Raw genomic sequence first — 21,958 nt, forward strand, 5'->3', positions numbered from 1 at the left:
CTGATGAGCAGATATATCCAGTTACAGATTATAAATAAAAAGATTAACTCAGATTTGATTTATTTTGTGTAATCTCCAAAAAAGTGTTTTACAAAATTGGGACTAGACAAACAGAATGGTTGAAAATAAGGTTTTGTTTTCTTCAGAGAAACACACTTTTTTTCCTAAAGCCCAATAATCAATTTATGTTTCTCCATATTTTCACATCATTGTTCCATATATGAATTTGCATTTTATCTTCAAAGTAATTCATTAAGATGATTCACTGTTAACTTCCATATAATATAGATTAAAAAATGAATAAGCACCAAGACAAATGACCAAAGAACAAGACAGAATTACTGTCACGGAGCTTATAAGAAGTTACAGCTTCTGTGAACAAATCTGAAATATGAAAATGTAAAACTAGTCCATTTGAGAATACCAGATTTAAGCCAGAATCTTGACACTGTCCTCAAAGTTCTTGAAGACAGACAAGTAACAGAATTTAGCAGTACCGTAAGGTTATATTAAAAAAAAAAAAAATTTAAGAGTGAGCACATACGATTCATTTCTAAGAGTTATTTCAAAAAGCTAAATTTAATAGTCATATTTCCAACACCCAATACTCGGTGTTAAGATATTTCACCAAGTTAAAATCTTACACATTTTTTTTCAAAGATTAATGCTATCTAATAAATTAAAAACTATAGGAGCAATGCTCTATTGTCCAAAAACGGAGATCCAAGTATGGTGATTTCTGAGAAAGAATTCTGGGGAAAACCCTTGCCATTTTCTCAAGCATACAAAACCTAATACAAGTATACAGTCTCTCACTGGAATCACAAATCTTAAATAAAATCCCTGAAGTAATATTCAAAGGAAAAAGAGCAAAATTGTTAACAGAGCATCAAACAAGAATGGACAGAAAGAGACTTCAGAAAACAGCAATCACAAAAGCCACCAAAAAATTGAAATTTTCAACTAAATAAACATTCAGTGTTTTTGCACCTGACAGAAGATCCATAGCAAAATCAGGTAAAAATTTCTTTGTAACAACCACAGTTTTTGCTGAGGAAAAAACTCTACAGCTTAATACTCTTAACAGAGCAAGCAAGATGGCGAAATAGAGTAAGGACACATTTAAACAGGAGAAATATTAGCCAGTGTGAAGCAGAGAGGGCACACTCCAGGAAACAGGAAGACAGTACAACAGCAGAGGGGCACCTGGAGACTGACAGACAGGAAAGCAGTGGCCACAATGGTATGTATGGTCATACAGTTACTATTATCCCAGCAGCAATCACTGAATGGTGACTTGAACTCCACCAACAGCCAGAATTCCACCAGCAACAATGTGGGAAGGGATGTTCACTGGGAGATTCGGAGGTGAACCCAAAGAATTTAGGATCCTGCTGGTCTGTTTGACTTGACCAGGAGCAGAGACAGAGCAGCAGACCCCAGACAGGCAGTACAAGAACAGGGTAGATTTCACAGCTGAGTCCGCATCCTAGAGCTGAATTTGGCGCCATTTTGTTAAAGGAAACAATGGCAAGGGAAAGAACTGAGTATACACTGAAGTGGGAGTGAACTCATTTCTGACTTAAGAACTGCTAGAGCATCACATCCTATTGGTTCCACCCAAGACAGGTCCAGATAACCTGCAGACCTGAAGGTCAGTGGATCAACAACTCTAGCAGGGGCACATCAGGCACCATTCTGTACAATGTGGCAAAAATTTAAGGACTGTAGGGTCAACAGTGAGCTGTGCCATGTGCTGAGCTCAGCGAGAACTCACTAAGCTCAGTGTATTGCACTTCTCCACAGGAAAATAATACCGACTATGGCATTATACAGGTCAAAATAGTTCTGTCTGGCCCTCAGATCGAACAGCCAACAGGATCCTGCACAAATACCACCAACAACAACCTAGCTATATAGAACTCCTGGTGTCTCCCTAAGACACCTGCGCCAACCAGAAGTAGGACAAAGTTTGTACAGCCAACGGTGCAGCCTGAGCACAGTGTTAGAGATGGAGAGTGGAGAGCCAGGAGCTGGGGCTACGAAGACCATGGTAACATGTAATATAAGAACCCAAACCTAGGACCTGGCCCTAATTCCGGCAACTCCACTTCCCATCCAGCTCCCTGCTTGTAGCCTGTGAAAGTAGTTGAGGATGGCCCAAAGCCTTGGGACCCTGCACCCACGTAGGATACCTGGAAACGCCTGGCTCCTGGCTTCACATCAACACAGCACAGGGGGTATAGTACTTAGAAACCTGCCACAAAGAGAGGAATCTGATATCCAGAAGTACAATGACCAAAACCAAGACCAAAAAAGAGACAAAGGCAAAATGAATATTACCAAAGACTCCCCTGCAAAAGAGCAAAGCCCTATGCCAACCTCAGAGTTAACTGAGGAAGACATTTAGAAAATGGGGGATACAGAATTCAAAACACTTATTATAAAACTTCTTATCAACAACAAGAAGCATATAAAGCAGTCATTTAAGGAATATGTCACATTGGAAATGAATCAAATGAAAGCTAATATATCAGAAATGAAGAATACAGTGGAGCAAATTAAAAGTTCAGTGGACAGTCTCCAAAATAGAACGAAGCAAGCAGAAAAAAGAATCTCAAAATTAAGGAATATTTTCTGTCACCAGGGGGCAACAAACAAAAAGCTGGAAGCAGAGCTGGATCAGGGCAAAAAAAAAGTATTCAAGAACTGAAAGACACTATTAACAGGCCAAATATAAGAGTTATGGGAGTCCCAGAGGGTGCAGAAAGAGAAGCTGGGATTTAGATATATTTAATGAAATAATAAAGGAAAATTTCCCTAATCTACAGAAAGAATTGGGAAACAACATCTAGGAGAGGCACACAACTCCCAATAGAGTTGATCAAAAACAATCTTCACCACGACACATGATAATCAAGCTCTCTTCAATTGAACATAAGGAAAAGATACTGAAATGCACACATGAAAACATCACCTGACATGATACTTCAAGATGTTCCCTTGACAGAGAAGAGGAATAGCACCCACCAAAACCAAAGGCGAATGGGAAGAACATCCCAGTAAAAAGACAACAGAAGACAAAATCAATGAACAATCCCTTCTTAAAATGACAGGACCAAATTACCACCCATACATATTAATCCTGAATGTAAATGGCTTAAGCTCAATCAAACGTCACAGGTTGGTAGACTGGATTCAAAAAACAAAACCTATCTGCTGCCTACAGGAGACATATTTCACCAAAAAAATTAGCGGAAACTACAGTTCATGAATTTTGATTATTTTTGTTGTTGTTAGTTTCATCTCTTCAAAATCTTTCTCATTAAATGACTCAGATCATACAACAGCATCATTTTCTTCAAGAAAGTTATTTTCATTTCTTCAGCAGCACTTTAGTCATTCAGTAGCATGTTATTTAACTTCATGATGTTGTTAACTACTTTTTTTTCTCTCTTCCTGCTGATTTTGTATTGTGGCTTTTCTTTTAAGGGGATGTATAGTAACTGTGTAATGGAGACTATCATATCTAGTAACATGTTATTTAGCTTCATGGCATTGTAAATTTCCATATTTTTTTTCCTGTCAACTTTATATTGTGGCTTTTAATTTAAGGAGATATACAGTTAACTGTGAAATGGAAACTAACATACCCAGCTACGATGATACAATGCAGTATGCATCTGTACTTCCAGACAAAAATGGATTCCAAACGAAACTGTTTACAATAGGATGCTGGACTCACTTTCACTATCCATGCCCACAATAATGGACATATGACTGTGAAGAACTGTACTTCAGTAATGAGATAAGGGAACTCAATATGTGGGGGGGAATTAGGGAGGGGAAAAAGGGAAATCCCAAGGCCTATGGAACTGTATCATAAAATGATGAGGATAGTAGATTAAAAATATAGATATTCAAAGCAAAACAATATATGTTTATTTATCAGATTAAAACCTACATACCAAGAATATACCTATATAACTCAAGCACTAGTTGACTGATTAAAAGCTGAATTTTCAATTACTAGTTAATCGAATAAAAACTGAAGTTTTAACAATAAGAAAGTTAATTGTATTAGGATACAAGTAGATTAATGGATATGTTTCCTAAAATATTTCCAAATTATAAAGTAACATTAAGTCACACAATAATATTTTAAAGAGAAATCAGCATGGTGGCATAGGAGCTCCCTAAACCTCCACTTGCAGCACCTGCAGCCCATTTGAGGGCCAGTTCAAGTACCAGCTGTTCTACTTCTGATTAAGCTCCCTATTAGTGGCCTGGGAAAGCAGTGGAGGATGGCCTGAGGTCCTGAGCCTGAGTACCCACATGGAAGACCTGAAAGAAGCTCTGCTCCTAGCCTAGCCCTAGCCTTCAGAACAGCCGCGCCCTGGCCACTGCAGCCACTGAGGCAGTAAACAGCAGATGGAGAGCTCTCACTCTGTGTAACTCTTTCAAGAACAAATCTTTTGAAAAAAAAATTTTTTTTTTTAGAAAATGGAAATTAAGGGTCCAGTTGGTAAACTAGTGGCCTAGTTGCCTTGTATCTGCCAGGTTCCCACATGGGTGCTGGTTGGTATTCCAGCTGCTCCAGCTCCCTGCTTGTGGCCTGTTTCTGAAAGCAGTGAAGCATGTCCCAAAGCATTGGGACCCTATACCCATGTGGAAGACCCTGAAGAACTCCTGGCTACTGGCTTCAGTAAAACTCTGGCCATTGCGGCCACTTGGGAAGTGAACCAACAGATGGAAGATCTTTCTTTCTATATCTCCTTCTCTCTGCATATCTGCCTTTCTAATTAAAAAAAAATCATAAAACGGAATATTAAAAAGAAAACAAATCAAATCTTTAAATACTTACATCTTCTCTAGGTAGTTTGTTTTCATTGTCGCCTTCAATTCTCACCCGAACCACACCAGATTTGTCCACAATTTCTTGAATAACTTTGCCATTTTTTCCAATTACTTTTCCTTTAGTAAGAGAACACACACACAGTAAGTTAAAAAAAACTTTGATCTTTTGGTAAGTTATGACTTGTTATTGGATTAAAACCACCAAGCAAAACACTGCAATTTTACTTCCAAGTAACTCAACCTAAAAGGCTACCAAGGATTTTTATCTGTGGCCTCAAACTTCTTTGTCTTCAGTATGCTTAAGTGTTCAGTGCTAAAACCAACACTGCTGCTTCTATGTTACAAGAGATCCGAGATTAAATGTTTTTAAATGTCTTATATTGCTTTCATTTTTATTTCAAAATCTTGGATATGAACAAAATTTTTCGTTCAGCATCAACTTATTGCTTCTTTATAATATTCACAAGTAACAAATGCATCAGGTTTCTATTTCTCCAACAGGTAAATGTGATTGCAAGTTAACTTTAGAATGAATTCTCTTCAGAATATTTACATGTAACATGTATTCACATAACACAACACAGTATTTGTTATCAACTCCACATTCTTAGTCACTTCTTTTACTAAATCAGTTGAACAAAAACTTGAATTGACTTCAGTTGAAGGGAGTTAAAATGGAAATTTTTACAAAGCTTGCCTAGAACATATAAGAGGAAAATGCCACTAGAAAACTGCCTGTAAAAAGCACTGTAATTACTAGTCTCAAACCTCCTCTCCATTAATAATTCCCATTAATAATTTTCAATGTAACAATACAACAGCACAGGGAATTCTCATGGTGCGTGTCTTCTCTAAGCACCCCTAGCAGCAGCACGTAAAAGCAACCTTCATTGTTAACAATGAATGAAGCTCAAGCAGCAACTCCACCTGTCATCCTGCTAGAAGTAAGCAAATGTCTTTCGAAAAACAAAAATCAGGTAGACATAGGGAAGTCCCTCCCACAGAGTCCTTGCCATTTCCATCATATGAACTATACCAGCAATGTATGAATATCTACTACCTTTCTGGAGTCCACAGCAGGAACTTGCCTGCAAGTTTTATTTATTCCCAGAGACTCAATGTAATATCTCATCATTTCCATAAATTCCAGAGCATACTGACAGACCAATGCAAATCAATAGTATGAATTGAGAGAATTCAGTAAAACGCTGAGGGGACAAAGTAATAACTAAGAGCTTCTAGGAGGTAAAAACTTTGGACCCATCTCTAAGGCAAAGCTCATGGATTATTTATCGTTTGATTTGGGGGGACAGGAACAATGAAGTCCTAGAACACTTGGAATGTGAATGTGTAAGGGAATTGCTCTGGAACTTACCCTGCAAGCGGTCCTCATTCCCTTTTATTCCTCAGTCCTCTTTTGTTTCTTTCACTTGGACTAAGAATGCACTACTTTTCAAAAAAGACTGCTTCACCCATAAAATATTTCAGGAGGAAATACAGCATTATTATACATGACAACCAACAGAAATTTTGAACTACTTTGGAATTTTCACGACTGTCTAATCATTGTTGCTAATGTGTATTTCCTAAAAACCAGTCAACCCTTATCACCAGACTCAACCAAGGTGAGACAGAGGGGAAAAAAGACATAGCAGGCACTCACATTATTGCAATGAAAAACAAACAAATCAGAAGTGCATATATATGTTTAGCTATTTCTGAATAATTATATTCATATATGCATATATATATATTTATTTATTTATTAACAATTAAAGTACCGAAGAAGATCAAAGATATCTTAGAATTATTAGACTGGAAACAAACCCACTATTGAATCATTTATGTAAGTGAAGAAGAGAGCTAGCACAGTATTAACACTGATGTCAATGATCTGGACTGGCTTAAATAAACATTTAAGGATCATTTTAAAAAGCAGCAATTCTGTCAAAGGTAATTCATTTATAAATATTTTAAAGCATGTCTACACTAACAATTTTCATTAAAACTAGACAAAGTTCATCAACCTTGTATTCAATTTAAACATCTCAATTTCAGTCTCCAGTACGTCAAACTGCAGTGAATGATGATAACTCAAACACTGATGTAACTTGTAACTGAGTTTACTTAAGAACTGAAGTTGTCCTGCTACCCTAACCTCTGAACTGCACTGAAAAGCTACCTTCTACTGATGCTGAATTCCTAGTAACAAATTTTTGTGTTGTAAACAATTTTTTTAAGAGTACACTATTTTTGTCAACCAAAACAATCTTTTCTGAATACTCAGTATTAAGATCTCTATTCATGTTTGCCTTTATTTAAAGACTGGGCAAATCATTTCCTAAAGCTGAACAGGCTTCCTGATACAAACAGAACCCAAGAAACTGAAGAATTCCTTAGCATGAAAGTACTGAGGCACCAACTGGAAGCAAAGGACTTACTTATCCTATTAGTAAATCTTTCTCACCACATTATGTTAGTATCTGCTCTTACATTAAGTGTTTAGGATAATCATTGAGGACATATTAACAACAGAGACTGTTACTCTATACAATGTTCATGTAGCAGTAACTTACAACTAAAAGACCTTCTCACTCAGAAACAGCTCACATGAGAGGCATCCAACACTTAGTGAAACTGTTCACCTCAGCAGCATCCTTCTGCTCAAAACTTACCACTTTATCCTGTCTTCTCAACAAGCAATTATTGATTTATTCAGGGTCTATGGATATTACCCTATTTTTAGCCTAATGTTATTTTTTTTTTCACTGAAGAAAAAGTTGAAGCACCTTCTCAAAAAATGCTACCACAAAAAAAGGGCTGAGAAAAACAAACACCAAAAGGATGAGAAGATTTAAGAAAACATCTTTGTTTTAAAAGCAAGGTACAAGCGAAATCTGTTGCCACTAAAAAACAAAAATACTGCTAAGTACTCTAAAATCACTGTAAGCAGAATTAGGTATTAAAGTACATGTTCAATTAAGTCACTAAAGGTAGCTAAGTAACACAGCTCTTTTAATAATTAGTAAATACACTTACCAACAAGATTTCTAGGAACCTGAATAAAGTCCTCCACAAATTCCAAGAAACCTCTAGCCTTTTTCACAGCATCAGCACTCTAGAGATGAGGGGGAAATTAACATAAAATGTCATCATTACACACCCGAAGCAATCAAAACCCCCAACAAAACAAAACTTGCTTTGAATTACTATGCTCTACTAAAAGATTTCCTCAGCTGATTGGAAAGACATTTCAGTTTCAGAAATTCAAAAAGTCTTTAAAATTTCCAGCACTATTAAAACCAAAAAACATTAGATATCCCTAAGGTCTCTTTCTGAAAAGCTAAAAAAATCAGCAAGTTTGAATTATTTACAGTTAATACAGAAGAGCTAACCTTAGGCAATTCTAAGTAACCAGTGCTCAATACCCCCATTTTGTAACTCTCCAGGTGATTGTAAAAAACAGGGGTACACACTGAGCTTCCGCCTACAGATGCTACTTGAACTACCTATGGATGCTGGTTCAGGTCCTGGCTGCTCCATTTCTGATCAAGCTCCCCACTTACGGCCTTGGAATCAGCTGTAGATGGGCTAAAGTCCTTAGGACTCTGCCCAAGTGGGAGACCCAGAAAGAAGCTCCAGGCTCCTGGCTTAGGATCTGCTCAGCTCTGGCCATCACTACCATTTAGGGAGTGAACTCGAGGATGGAACATCTCTCTCTCTTTCTCTCTCCCACTCCACACCCCATTTCGCCATAAATCTGCCTTTTAAACAAGAAATAAAATAAAGCTTCAAAAATTGTAATTCCTACATTTTTAATAATCTTTTTTTAAAAGATTTTTATTGGAAAGACAAATCAGAGCTATAGAGAGGAGACACAAAGAAAGATCTTCCATCCACTGGTTCACTTTCCAAACGACTGCAATGGCCAGAGCTAAGCTGATCCAAAGCCAGCAGCCAGGAGCTTCTTCCAGTCTTCCATGCAGCTGACGAGTACCAAGGATTTGGGTCATCCTCTACTGCTTCCTGTCATAAGCAAGAAGCTGGATGGGAAGTGGAGGAGCAAGGACACTAATCTGCACCTATGAGATCCTGAAACTTGCAGGGTAAGGATTAATCCATTGAGTCATCACACCGGCCCAATCATCTTCATTTTTTATAAGCACTTTTCAAAAGTGCCTACTAGTAACCATAAAATCTCAGTATCAGCTTTGCTTCTGATAGTTTTCTTCAGAAACCACAGCACAAAGTTATTTCGTAGATTTATATCATAAACACATATACTGAAACGCACTCCTAGCACTCTTATTTAACGATGAGGACAAATTCAGGGAAGTAACCTAACTAGGTGCAAGCCTACTCCAAGCAGGAAACGGGATTCAAATCCAGGCAGCACAACTCCAAAGCCTGGTCTCTTAACTACTATTCTGTACCCTTGACACATGAAATTTCAGGAACAAAATGAAATTTCATACTTACTATATAGAAAATATTGAGTAAAAGCTGTTATAGAAGTCAACATTTGAAATCACATCATTCCACAAAGACGCCCTCTCTACTATTTCAGAGTGGTCTCAACAAAGCATTGGGATTTATTTTTAAAACAGATTGGGGGCAGGCATCATGGTGCAACAAGTTATGGTGCTGTCCCGACATCAAGGTTACAGTTTAACTGCCAGCTTCTCTACTTCTGATCCAGCTTCCTCTAATGTGTCTCAGAAGGCATGATGCTGGCCCTCACATTTGGGCCCGACACCATGTGGAACAAAGCAAGATGGAGTTCTCAGCTTCTGGCTTCAGCATGGCCCAGCACTAGTTGCTGCCACATATGGAATGAAATAACAGATGGAGGATCTCCATTTCTCTTTCAAAGGCTAAGTAAGCACTCTAAGGAATAATTTCAATGAATATTGAAAATGAAAACTGAATTGAATTAAACAAGCAGTGATCTCAAAAAACCTCAGAAAATACTATGCATCAATCACTCAATAAATCTTTCCCCAAACAAAATCACCTTCAGAAGTTAATAGTTGTATGGCACTTTAATTTTAAATGAATAGATTGTCAAAAGTGTTTCACTGGAACATTATACTTCAAGATAAAATGCTATCAAACAGATGGTAATGAAACAACAGATGGTTAGCATGTTACAATACAGTCAATCAAATTAGAAGATTGATAATCTTACCTCTCCATAGATTCTAAATGTTCCAGTATCTTCGTCTAGCTCAATGGCAGTAACACCAGGAACCTTCCTAGCTTGCTGTATGTTACTACCATGTGTTCCTATTGCCAGGCCCATTAAATCTTCTCTCACAACAAATTCCTCATGAAAAGCCGCTGCAAGCTGTTTTGTGCACTAGTAAGAAGAAAACTGGAATTTATTATAAAGATCAAAAACTTTTTTCGCACATGCATGTGCATAGCAGCATTCTTCACTGTAATCAGGAAGTATGGACCCAGCAATTGTGTAAGCTGCCTTTGAAGCCAGTATTCCATGAGCACCAAAGCCTTGGCTACCTAACTTATATTTCACAGCCCTGCTCCCTGTTAATGTCCCCAGGGAAAGCAGCAGAAGACATCCGAAATACCTGAGCCCCTGCCACCCACCTAAGAGACCCAGAGAGTTCTAGGCTATCTTCAGGCTAGCCCAGCCCGGACCTTTGTGGGCACTGGGGAATGGAATCAGCAGGTCAACAATTCATCACTTCCCCCACCCCCTGCAGTAACTTGGCCTCTCATTTCACTAAAAAATTTTTAAAAGGAATTCTACTCCAAAACAATCTTTTCATTTTTCCACAAACCACCTGAAGCACACTTGTAAATACATTATCAGACTTAAAGGGAAATTCAGATACAAGTAACAACATGGGTGAGCCTTGAGAACCCTAAAAGTGATAAAACAGTAACAGAAACAACTAATTTATGAAGTATCAGGAGCAGTGAAATGTACAAAACAAAGCTGTCAGGAACTGGAAGAGCCAGTGGTGAAGTTCTTGCTTAAAGGGTAGGGTCCATTTTTCAACATGTAAAACAAAAACTGCGCCAGGCATAATCACTCAATAGCTAAATTCTCGCCTTGCAAGCGCCAGGATCCCAGCTTGTTACCCAGCTGTTCTACTTCCCACCCAGCTCCCTGTTTGTGCCTGGAAAAGTAGCAGAGTGGCTCAAAAGCCTTGGGATCCTGCTGTTATTGGCTCCTGGCTTCAAATGGGCTCAGCTCTGGCTGTTGCAGCCATTTGGGGAGTGAACCCAGTGGGTAGAAGATCTTTCTGTCTCTCCTTCTCTTTGTGTATCTGCCTTTCCAATTAAAAAAAAATAATTAAAAAAATTTTTTAAATACTTTAAAACAATCTGCAAACTAGTTAACAAAAACATGCATGCAAACACTACTGAACTGTACACTGAAAAACAGGTTAAGATAGTAAACTTCTTGAGCATTTTACAACTTGGTAAAATGTAAAAACTTAAAAAAAAAGGGGAAAAATGTCATTTTTAAGAATAAAAGCTTATCCAGTGGTATAAATGCAAAGGGAAAAAACAGGTTTTAACTATTTAATCACAAAGAAACCGTAATTCTAATAAAATATTACACAAGCAATTCCTCATTTCCTATAATTAGGGCAAAATTCATTCACATATTCCCTTCTCAGCATTTTTTAAATCAAAAACGACATTGGAGGAGCCAATACTGTGACATAGCATATAACAGCACTTGTGAGACCAGCATCCTTAAAAGGTACTGGCTAGAAACTCATTCCATTCAAGACCTGGCTGCTCCACTTGAACTGCAGTTCACTAATACTTCTAGGAAAATAACAGAAAACAGGCTACGTATTTGGATCTCTGCACCCATGTGGGAGACTCAGGAAGTCAGGCTCCTGACTTCATTCTGACTCAACACTGGCCACTGTAGCTATTTGGGCAGTGAGCCAGTGGATGGAAGAACTCTGCCTTTCAAACAAATAAATAAATCTTAAACAGAAATATCTTCCCCTCTCTGCAAGAACACACACACACACACACACACACACACACACACACGTGCCAATATTAGAAATGCCTTGGTTTCTCTAAGTGAAGAGGGCATGGGTATATGTGTGTACGCACGCATCCATGCATTGAGCTTGTCAGGCCCAAGTCTAGGGGGAAAGTACAGTATCATAACAGATTGGCAGCGAAGAACAGGAGAAAAAAGTCAACATTAAAACAGAGGGGCAGTGATTTACTAAATATTTAAATTACCAGCAATACCATGTTCTAAAGTCTCCTCTTATAAGTTATCAAGAATGAATTAAATACCAATAGGAGTTATGTTATATCTAATGGTAAGAGGGTAGTGAGTAACAAGGAAGAAAATGCAATATAGTTCTTAAGTTAATTCCTAACAAAAGTCACTGGGCAAGTGAAATGCTTTGTTTCATAAAAGTAAAATAAAAAGTAATTTCTTCTAATACCACACTCACAACAGACTTAAGCACAAAACAAGTCAGTTTGAGCCGTAATACAGCAAGAAAATAATGATGATATTAAGTAAGACAAGCAGAAAGTGTCTTGTAAGTAAACTCACTTCTAAATGTTTCGTGGCTTCTTCATTTCTGGACATGAGCATCAGTTTTGTACGGATACTTCGCAAATGCATGTCACTTAAAATATTTACTCTCTTCACAGTTGCTTCACTGGCAGACTATAAATAAGCAAGTTAGTCACCCAAAAAGTTATTCATTTTTCAAAGTAAAATAACACTCACTTCTAGTCAAAGCTTTGCCATCTCCTCCACTACACTTTTCTATCATCCCATATTCTGTATCTCTGGGTGGCCCTACCTCACTTCCTAAATTCCTGTATTATATGTGTATTATTCAAAACAGCAATGGTTATTTAAATATCCAAGATCCCACACAATTCAAATTCTAGGTAAGAGTGTCATGTGAATTTTATCTTCATCCTTACTCCAAAGTTACAAAATTAAATAACATTATATTGCTACAGAAAAATATTTTCTTCTGTCATCTTAATAAATTTGCTTACATCAAGTTTACCTTAGCTTTTATCTTGTGAATTATCTAATTATAAAACCTGATGCATATGCACTAATTACCTTCAAATATGGTGTTATCTTACCAGTATCATTAGCTGTGTAGTCTCTGGGTGGTAAAAAATTCTGCATGCTCCTACTGCTTTCTTAAAATCTTTATGTGCATTTTCATTAGCACACCTGGAGAAAAATCAATTCACATTTAAAATTTCACCATTAAAGTTATGTTGATAATGCAAAATATATAGCGAAGTTTTATAAACTTTCGCTTATAAAAAAGATTTTATGAAAAAAGTTTATTGTGTTTGAGAAAAATTATTCTCTGGCATTTTTAAATCCTTTAATTAGCCAAGTGATTCTATAATAAATAAAATTACTCACGCCTCTCTCAAATCCTCAGGAACATCCACCGTGCATTTAAAGAAGGTATTTTTTTTGACAGTTTTATTTTGATTGACAGGCCGAAGTCTTTCAAATGTTACTATTTCATTGTAAGTGGCATCACAAGCAGCATACTCAATCACATAAAACTAAAAGACATCAAAATACTTCAACAATTCCATCTGAACAAAAATAATAAACTTTAGAAAGTGCTAATAACCTTGCTCAGCTTAACAGCGGACCCTCCCCCTTGTGGCACAAACAGTAAGTACATCTTAGTTACACAGTCTAGCTTGCCTAAACTGGAGCACAGGTTCTCAAGCATGAACCCTAGTGGTCTGTATATGCTTGAAGTGTCCCTCTGGAGAACAGCTTTGGGCTTTGCGATACAGAACACAAACAGAAATTAATGATATAATCAACTCTTTCTAACAGGCTTTTTAGCAATGTAGCTGTAGTTGGAATATTTGCACAACACCAGAGTTGAAATTATTCCTTGGAAATAACTCACATAACATGTGAAGATCACTTACTTCTCCTTTCATCATCCGAACTTTGGCCAACCACCATCCACATGGTTCTTGGTCATTTGCTCTAGAATATACCTGAGAAAAGGGGGGAAATGCAAGGATTCACTTATCTAAAAAAACTTCAAAGCACTTAGAAATGTTATAAATATCATGATATGGTATAAATGTAAAATCCCATTAAACATACTTGACTGGTACTTCACCAAATGCAATTCAGTGAAAGTGCTCTGTATATTTAAATCTAAACAGCTAATAAGAGAACTGAGTACTTTTTTTTTTTTAATTTTTATAAAATTTTATTTTGACATTCTTTACATAGTTAATTAGGGTAAGAAGGTTCAAGGGCTACAGGAAAGTGGATAATACTAGTATGTTTTCCATATTGTTACCTTCATGTTTAAAGGGGGTTATTTAAGGGAGAAGGCCCACCCATTTTCCCACCCTCCCCAGATCCCGGATGTAGGGCATGCGCTGAGGTTCTTGCTCAAGTGGTTTTGATATTGCAACAGTTATGAATCGTTGTCAATCTTGCCACTCCAAGCACTATGAGGGCTTTGAAAAATCCACTGATTGACATAGTCCATCATAGCTGAGATGGTTGGTTGACCCGTTCTGTCTTCTCTCTTTTCTTCGTTAGGGTTTTGAGTCCAGCATTTAGATTAGGAAGATCTCCAAAGAAACTTCTTGTATGTGCTAACAAGTACAGGGCCCTGCACCGTCCATCGCTCCGATCAGCTGGTGGTTGCAGTTGCTGGGTTGGTTCTGTTTTCACTCCCGACTTCCACTGGAACCAATGGGTGTTGCAGTCCAGCCTAGTTCTGCCCAGCACATACTTGGCCCTCACATAAACCAGCGGGAGCTGCAGCCTAGGTTGGAGCGACCCACAATAACCCCCACCAGGCCCACCCCCTACCCTGGTTTGCCAGTAAGTGTAGCAGTAATCCAGTCTGTCCCACACCCCATTCCAACCCAGCAGCTGTCTTAGTTATCTTAGTTTTATGTCCTGTGGAAGTGGTAACCCAAGAGGGATGAGCCCACTATTTCCCTCCCAGGCCTCTCCCACTCCCAGATTCCAGTTGATGCTGCATCTAAGCCCAAACAACCCTCGCCCACTTTAATTTTGTTTGCACCAGTAGGAATAATCCACCCAGCCCGGCTTTTCCCTGATCTAGTCCACACGAGGCGCACAGGTGTGGTAGCTCTGCCTAGTCTGGTCTGCCCCCATCCCAGCCCATGCTCTCCTGCGGAAGTAGCTGTCCTGCAAAGGAACCCTCCCTTATTCCCCTGCCGGCTCTGCCCACTTCCTTTCTTGTTCTCAGGCTGGTAGGGCGCTGCGGTCCCTTCTGGTACAGGCCACCTCACCTCAGCATTCCATAATGTGCTCTAGTCTTTGTTGCGACCAACCCTAGGTCGACCCACACTGGTGCCTGGATTTGCCAGTGGATGATGTGGACAGATTCAGCCTGGTCTTGCCCCCACGTCTGCCAATTGTATGCCAGTGGGTAGTTTTCCATGGCCTTTTCTGGGCTGTTTCCTATCATGTTTCTTGCGTTTACCTGCCGGGTCTGTGTCCTGCCAGAGGAGTTGCCCAGGCTCCTCCATCAGAACCTCTCCCAATGCCAGGTTTCACGCTTACCAGTGGGTCCATGAGCCAACCTTACTCAGTCCACCTCCTGTAATAACAGGAACTGTGGCTTTTCCTGACTGGCCTTCCACCCAATCTGGTTCTTGCTGTTGGATGTTCCAGCCCAGCCATGGTTTGTCTATACCCACATATGGCTCACACATGGCTCAGTAGGGGTTTGAGACCCTGCCTAGTCCATCCCACATCTGCCCTGGTCCTCCAGAACACCAGGGGGAGTCGGGGTCCGGCCCGGTTCGGTGCATCCAATCCCAGTCCACACTTGTGCCAAGGGAGACTACAACTGTTTCCAGATCAGAACGCAGCTCCCCTTCCAGGCCATGTGCCTCTTGGTGGGAACCTCAGCCCAGCTAGGGTTGTCCCCTTTGCTCCCCAACTGGGTCTGTTCCCAGCCATAGATCACTTGCCTGCCAATGGATGCTCTGACTCAGCTTGGCACAGCTCCTCACCTGTCCCGACCTCTGCCTTAGACACTGTGGCTTAGCGTCCCTGGCTCCAACAGACCAGCAGGTACAAGAACCTAGCTCGGCAAGACCTCTGCTCCCTCCTGGTCTCTAGTTTCGCTTGTGGGCTAAGGTTTGTTCAGTCGTGCCTAATCTACTCTGTTCCATTACCAGTTGACACATTGGCCAACTGTTGGAGCTACTTTTGCAGGACAGGCCCCAAGCCCTAGCTTCTGCATGACTGCTATTTGGTGCTCAGAATTATTAGTGACTGAAAGTTTTGCTAAGGAAGAGTTACTGCCTGTTTCAGGTCCAAGAAACACAATGGGTTCAACCTGGAGCTAATTCAGCAGCAACTCAAAGAACCAAATCCCCAGAGCTCCCCAGCCGGGCGCAGGCAGAGCCTGGCACCAAATGGCGCACTGGCCGCCCGGGGACAGCTCAGCACATGGCGGCTGTGCCCATGGCGGCTGTCCGGGATCCAGGCATGAGACGCCCCGTCCTGAGACCCACCAGCTGCCAGGCGGCTGCTGGAGGTTTAAATAACCCAGGCCCAAGGTCGCGCCCCTCCCAAATCCCATTCACCGCCCCAAGAGGGCGGCGGGTGGGTCCCGGGCCTGCCCAGTCCCGGAGGCCTCCCCCTTGGTCTACTCACCCCGAAGGAAGCGGCCCCCGGAACCAGCAGGCCCGGGGACAGCTCAGCACATGGCGGCTGTGCCCATGGCGGCTGTCCGGGATCCAGGCATGAGACGCCCCGTCCTGAGACCCACACCAGAGCTGAGTACTTTTTAGGCAACGTGGCCCCTTAGAAAACTAACTTCAAATTTGCTGAGCTCAAATATATTAAAGCAAGCTGTTTACAAGTCCTCTTCACATAATTTAAACACAGATCTTTCAGTTTTTCAGCACTACCTGTCAAAATTATGAATAGTTAAAAAAAAAAAGGTAGAAAGCGGTAAATCCAATTACAAATTCCTTCAACTATCTATCACTAGGAGCCAGCACTGTGCCACAGCTGGGTAAGCCACGACCTACAAAGTAAGCATCCCAAATGGGTGACGCTTTGAGTACTGAAGGCTGAAATCCAAGATGGAGACGTCAGCAAGCGCAGTTTTTTGAAGCCCACACTGCGGCAGAGTAAGTTAACTGCTACCTGCAACCTCAACACCCCATGGTGTAAGCTCAACTCCTGGCTGCTACTCTTCCAATCCAGCTCCCTGCTTATGGGTCTGGGAAAGCAGTATAACGTGGCCTAAGATGACCACATCCTTGGACCCTTGCGCCCTTGCGGGAGACCCAGGAACAACTGCTTTTAAGTATCACTTAATTTCTACTCACACAAAAAAGGTAGGGAAAGGGGGGTCTCTTATGCTACCTGCGCAAGTAACAGTTCCATTAACATAAAATACATTTCTGTAGCTTATTTCTTATGATAAAGCAGCTTGCTTAATATATTTCCAATCACCAACAAGAATAGGAGAACTGAGAACTAGCAAGTTCTCCCACAAAAATCTTGATTGTAACAATTAATACTACCCTTGCAAAGGCAGTCAAGGAAACCTACTAGCCCATGGCAAGATCCATCTGAGACCCAACTGCAGAAAAATAACTGGTGAGCCTGCAGTTTCTTATGAACAAAACTGGGGAATAACTGAAGTGATGGGAATATTGGAACTGTAGAGAATAAATAGAAATCTAGGGCCCGGCGCGGTGGCGCAAGTGGTTAAAGGTCCTCGCCTTGCACGCCCGGGATCCCATATGGGCGCCGGTTCTAATCCCGGCAGCCCCGCTTCCCTTCCAGCTCCCTGCCTGTGGCCTGGGAAAGCAGTCGAGGACGGCCCAAAGCTTTGGGAACCTGCACCCGTGTGGGAGACCCGGAAGAGGCTCCTGGCTTCGGATCGGCATAGTATCGGCCCGTTGCGCTCACTTGGGGAGTGAATCATCGGATGGAAGATCTTCCTCTCTGTCTCTCCTCTCTGTATATCCGCCTTTCCAATGAAAAACTAATAAAAATAAATCTTTAAAAAAAAAAAAAGAAAAGCATCTGCCCCTGGGAAACTCTTTAAAAAAAAAAAAAAAAAGAAATCAAAAATGATCAACTTTATTGTAAACAATTAGAAAAAGTCTTGAAGGAAAAAGGTTGAGATCAATGTGCCAATTATGATCCAGAAAACTCAAATTGAGCTTTTCAGTTTCCTTTATATGTAGCTCTAATTAATTCAAAGGGATCAATTTTTCATGATTTTTACTTTCCTAGAAATTATCCAAGAAACTAAATTTACTCTCGCAGATTACACCTAATTTTATCTTATAATAGATCATATGAATAGGTTGCTAAATGCTGGTAACCAAGAAAACCAACACCAATCCAGTACATGGTTATGGCATCTGAAACAAATGGGTGGCAAAATGAAATGTAAGCTTCTTTCGCCCCTTTTAAATATTTACTTGTTTATTTCATAGAGCAACAGAGAGAAAGAGAGACAAATAGAGAGAAAGACTACTCTTCCATCCTTTGGTTCACTCCTTACATGACCACAGCAGCTAGACCTAGCTCAAGCCAATGGCAGTGGTCCATAGCTCCATCAGGGGTCTCAGACAGAAACGGCAGGGGACTAAGCATGTGATCCAAATTCTGCTGTTTTCCCAAGCACACTAGCACACATCACAAAGCAAAGCAGCTAGCGCAGCCAGGACTCAAAACAGTGTTCTTACACAGGAAAGCTAGTATCACAACCTCCAGCTTAACCCACTGCACGCACAACAATGCTGGCCCAAAAGTCCTTTCACTTTAAATCCTCAAAAATAAACAAAACAAAAACAATCAAAACTGGAACAAATTTTCCCAGAGATAACCCATACATAAAGTATCTGAGTAATCAATTTCTAAATCATTCTCTCTCACACATCAATATTTCGATCATGCAGATGTTGGCCACAGAAATGAATGTGTCAGGACAGAGCAGAACCTTCCTGGACCTATACCAAGAAATATTCAATATAACAACACCACTAGCACTAACACTGAGTAATCTTTTTCCCTTTTGAAGCATTCAGCCATTTATAAATGTCTGAGCAAAAACAAAACATTAAAAACACTGCCTTGTTGTTGTGGCTGTTCTAACTCATACCAGTTGTTGACCTTGTTTCATGGCTTCTCAATTACGGAAATGTATAGAGATGGAGTAATAGAGTCTATCATATACAGATGTGGGGGTATAATGGAACATGCATCCTCCCTGCATCCAGACGAAAGATGGAATCCCAATGAAACTGCTGGACATGTGTAGACAATGGGATGCTGATCTATCAGACATTGTCTATACTAACTATGTCGGGGTGCACTTACATAAGAGACTGATGGAGTTATGATTACTTATGAAGGACTACACTTGTAACAAAATGGGAAAAATCTGAGGGGGATGGTACCACATAATTCAAAATTCAAAATAAAAATATTTTTAAAAAACACTGCCTTCAAAATATACATTTCTAATTTTAGAAAATGTTCAAATCTAAATCTCGTTTGACTTGACTCAAAAATCCACAAGGGAAAAAAAATTTTAAATTTCAAAAAGCAAAAATAAATCAAGCTCATTTTTCCATCTGACAGAAAGATGTAAAATTAGCAAAGAATATAATATTTTTCAAGAGTTATCCATTCACTTCAAAGTCACCAAGTTATCGAAGAAGCAGGCTAAAGAGTTCTTCCATGCATGGGTTCATTCAGCAGACTGTCACAAAGCACAGACTAAAGCCAGGACACTGCTGTGCACAGGCGTAGCCACGCACTGGGGCCATATCTCACTGTTTTCCTATACTAGCATTAACAGGAAGAATGGAAATGGAGCAGCCAGGACACAAACTGGTACCCTTACCGGATGCCAAGGCAGGAGGCAATAGCTTTATCCACTAGGCTGCAACTCTGGTCCCAAAAACATTTTCACTGGAGTCTAAAATACAAGTAAAGGTGCTACAGTAATTTTGACTAACACAACAAGTACCCTACTTCATAGTTCTTATACAGCTATACCAATTACAGGTATTCTTTTGGAAGCAACTGTAAAAGAAAAAGGAAAAACAATTGCTCTAATTTGTTTTAATTTTGAAGAAGTGAGTTCATGGTGTCCTGATAGAAATTATATCACCTTGCTTTAGCAAAAGCAAAATGGTAGATAGTGAAGTAACTCAGAACAGACAATTAAAATCAGGCAAATTTTAAGGTAGAAATTTAGGTTATTCGCTGTCCTAATACAATACCCAGGATTAAAAGCAACTAAATGAAAATTTAGGGCCTGGTGTAATAGCCTAGCAGCTAAAGTCCTCGCCTCACACGTGCTGGGATTCCATATGGGCACCAGTTCTAATCCCAGCAGCCCCGCTTCCCATCCAGCTCCCTGCTTATAGCCTGGGAAAGCAGTTGGGAATGGCCTAAAGTCTTGGGACTCTGCACCCGTGTGGGAGATCCAGAAGCAGCTCCTACCTCCCAGCTTTGGATCAGCTCAGCTCTGGCCACTGTGACCACTTGGGGAGTGAATCAGCAGACAGAAAAATCTTCCTGTCCCTTTCTGTATATCTGATTATCCAATTAAAAAAATCTAAAAGAAAAATTTATCTCATAACTGTAGGCAAGTGCCCGAGTTGTCTTGTACCCAGATAAGTGTTACACTACTGGAATGAGAGCAGCCAACAGCTGACAGACATCCTGGGATTGAATGACGCCAAATCTGTATTAATTATACCAGTGTGCCAACAGGGTTACCTATCTTTTTCTTTTTTTTAACTATGTGGGGAAGGCAAGGGACTCCAGATCAGGACACATCTCCCCAGCCCCTAGTGGGGCAGTGGGGGTGCCGTGGATTGCCTGGGGAAGGGGATGATTCTGGGAACAACATGGAGGAGGAGTGGCAGAGGGCATGTTAGGGGAGGAAATGACTCCTGAAATCTTCCACAGACTGGGTCACTGCACTCATAGGTAGGTAGGGGAGCTGAAGCACAGTGGTTTAGTTGAGGGAAACCAGCAGGTATGTCCTGGTCAAGCCAAGGCACCCACTTACATGGGAGACCTGGGCTGAGCTAAGTAGATCTACTGCATCCCAGTGGAACACAAGTAAGCTAGGTTGGAGGGCATGAGGGCTTGGGCTAGGCTGCAGTACTCACTAGAGAAGTGTCGGCTTATGGAGTGGACAAAGTCAGGCTGGGCCGCAACACCCACCAGAACGCAAGAGAGCTAGATCCAGGGGCAAACTCTGTAGGTGCCATACAGGCTTGCCTCTGTGGGACTGCAGGACCTGCAAGTTTGTGCAAGAGCTGAGTGGTGAACAGGCTAGCCAGGCTGGATGCTGAACTCATCTGACACTCAAGGGGGCTGAGGCTGGGAGGAGGCTGGATTGGGCCAGGCTGCAGAAATTGCAAAGGCTGGGGAAGAGAGCAGACCATGCCAGTCAGGTTGATGACAGCATACTTGATTGAGATCCAGGGCTGGGAAAGCCCATAGTAAGAGAACATGGGGAACTCCCTACTAGGCTACAGTTCTACAGGGAGTCCAAGAGCTGGGACTGGAGGTGGACCAGGTCAGACTAGGCCATAGCACCTGCTGGCACACAACAGAGCCGGGCCACATTGTAGCCAAGGTTGTGGGCAGACCAGGCTGGGAAAGGTTGCAGCACACATGTGCATATACATGTGGGCTACATCTGGGGACAGGCCAGACTTGGACAGGCTCCAGCACCTGCTTGCACTCATTAGAGCCAGATTGGGAATAAGACAGAGAAGATTAGTCTACAGCACCTGCTGGATCACATGACAGGTAATGTGGGGGGCTAGGCTGTAGCACCCACCAGCAAGAGCTAAAGCTGGGGGTGGGCCACACAGACTGGGCTACAACACCTGCTGGCAAGTGCCAGACTATATGCATGTCCTGCAGGCTGGAACTCAGTATCCCTGGCAGGTGCAACACTTTGGACTAGGAGTGGAACTAACAGGAAACTATGAGCATTGCCCTACTGGGCTGCAACTCCCACTGGTGAGTATGACAACCAACGCTGGGAATGGACCAGGTTGGTCA

At 40.9% G+C, this 21,958-nt stretch overlaps 1 protein-coding gene across 8 annotated transcripts in view; it reads right to left on the bottom strand.

Moving 5' to 3' along the window:
- The window catches only part of FXR1 (FMR1 autosomal homolog 1), a 70,884-nt gene that overhangs the window by 16,764 nt on the left and 32,162 nt on the right, over positions 1 to 21,958 (bottom strand). For all 8 annotated transcript variants that reach the window (XM_041002991.1, XM_041002990.1, XM_041002987.1 and 5 more), the window contains 7 exons: positions 13,810 to 13,881; positions 13,277 to 13,425; positions 12,982 to 13,075; positions 12,428 to 12,544; positions 10,046 to 10,216; positions 7,897 to 7,975; positions 4,865 to 4,974 (listed from right to left, as the gene is read on the bottom strand). In XM_041002991.1, coding sequence (XP_040858925.1) covers positions 4,865 to 4,974; positions 7,897 to 7,975; positions 10,046 to 10,216; positions 12,428 to 12,544; positions 12,982 to 13,075; positions 13,277 to 13,425; positions 13,810 to 13,881 — 792 coding nt within the window. The remainder of the gene's footprint in view (positions 1 to 4,864; positions 4,975 to 7,896; positions 7,976 to 10,045; positions 10,217 to 12,427; positions 12,545 to 12,981; positions 13,076 to 13,276; positions 13,426 to 13,809; positions 13,882 to 21,958) is intronic.

Source organism: Ochotona curzoniae, unplaced genomic scaffold, assembly GCF_017591425.1.
Source record: "Ochotona curzoniae isolate NIBS_2020 unplaced genomic scaffold, NIBS_Ocur_1.0 scaffold_2587, whole genome shotgun sequence".
Lineage (NCBI taxonomy): Eukaryota > Metazoa > Chordata > Mammalia > Lagomorpha > Ochotonidae > Ochotona > Ochotona curzoniae.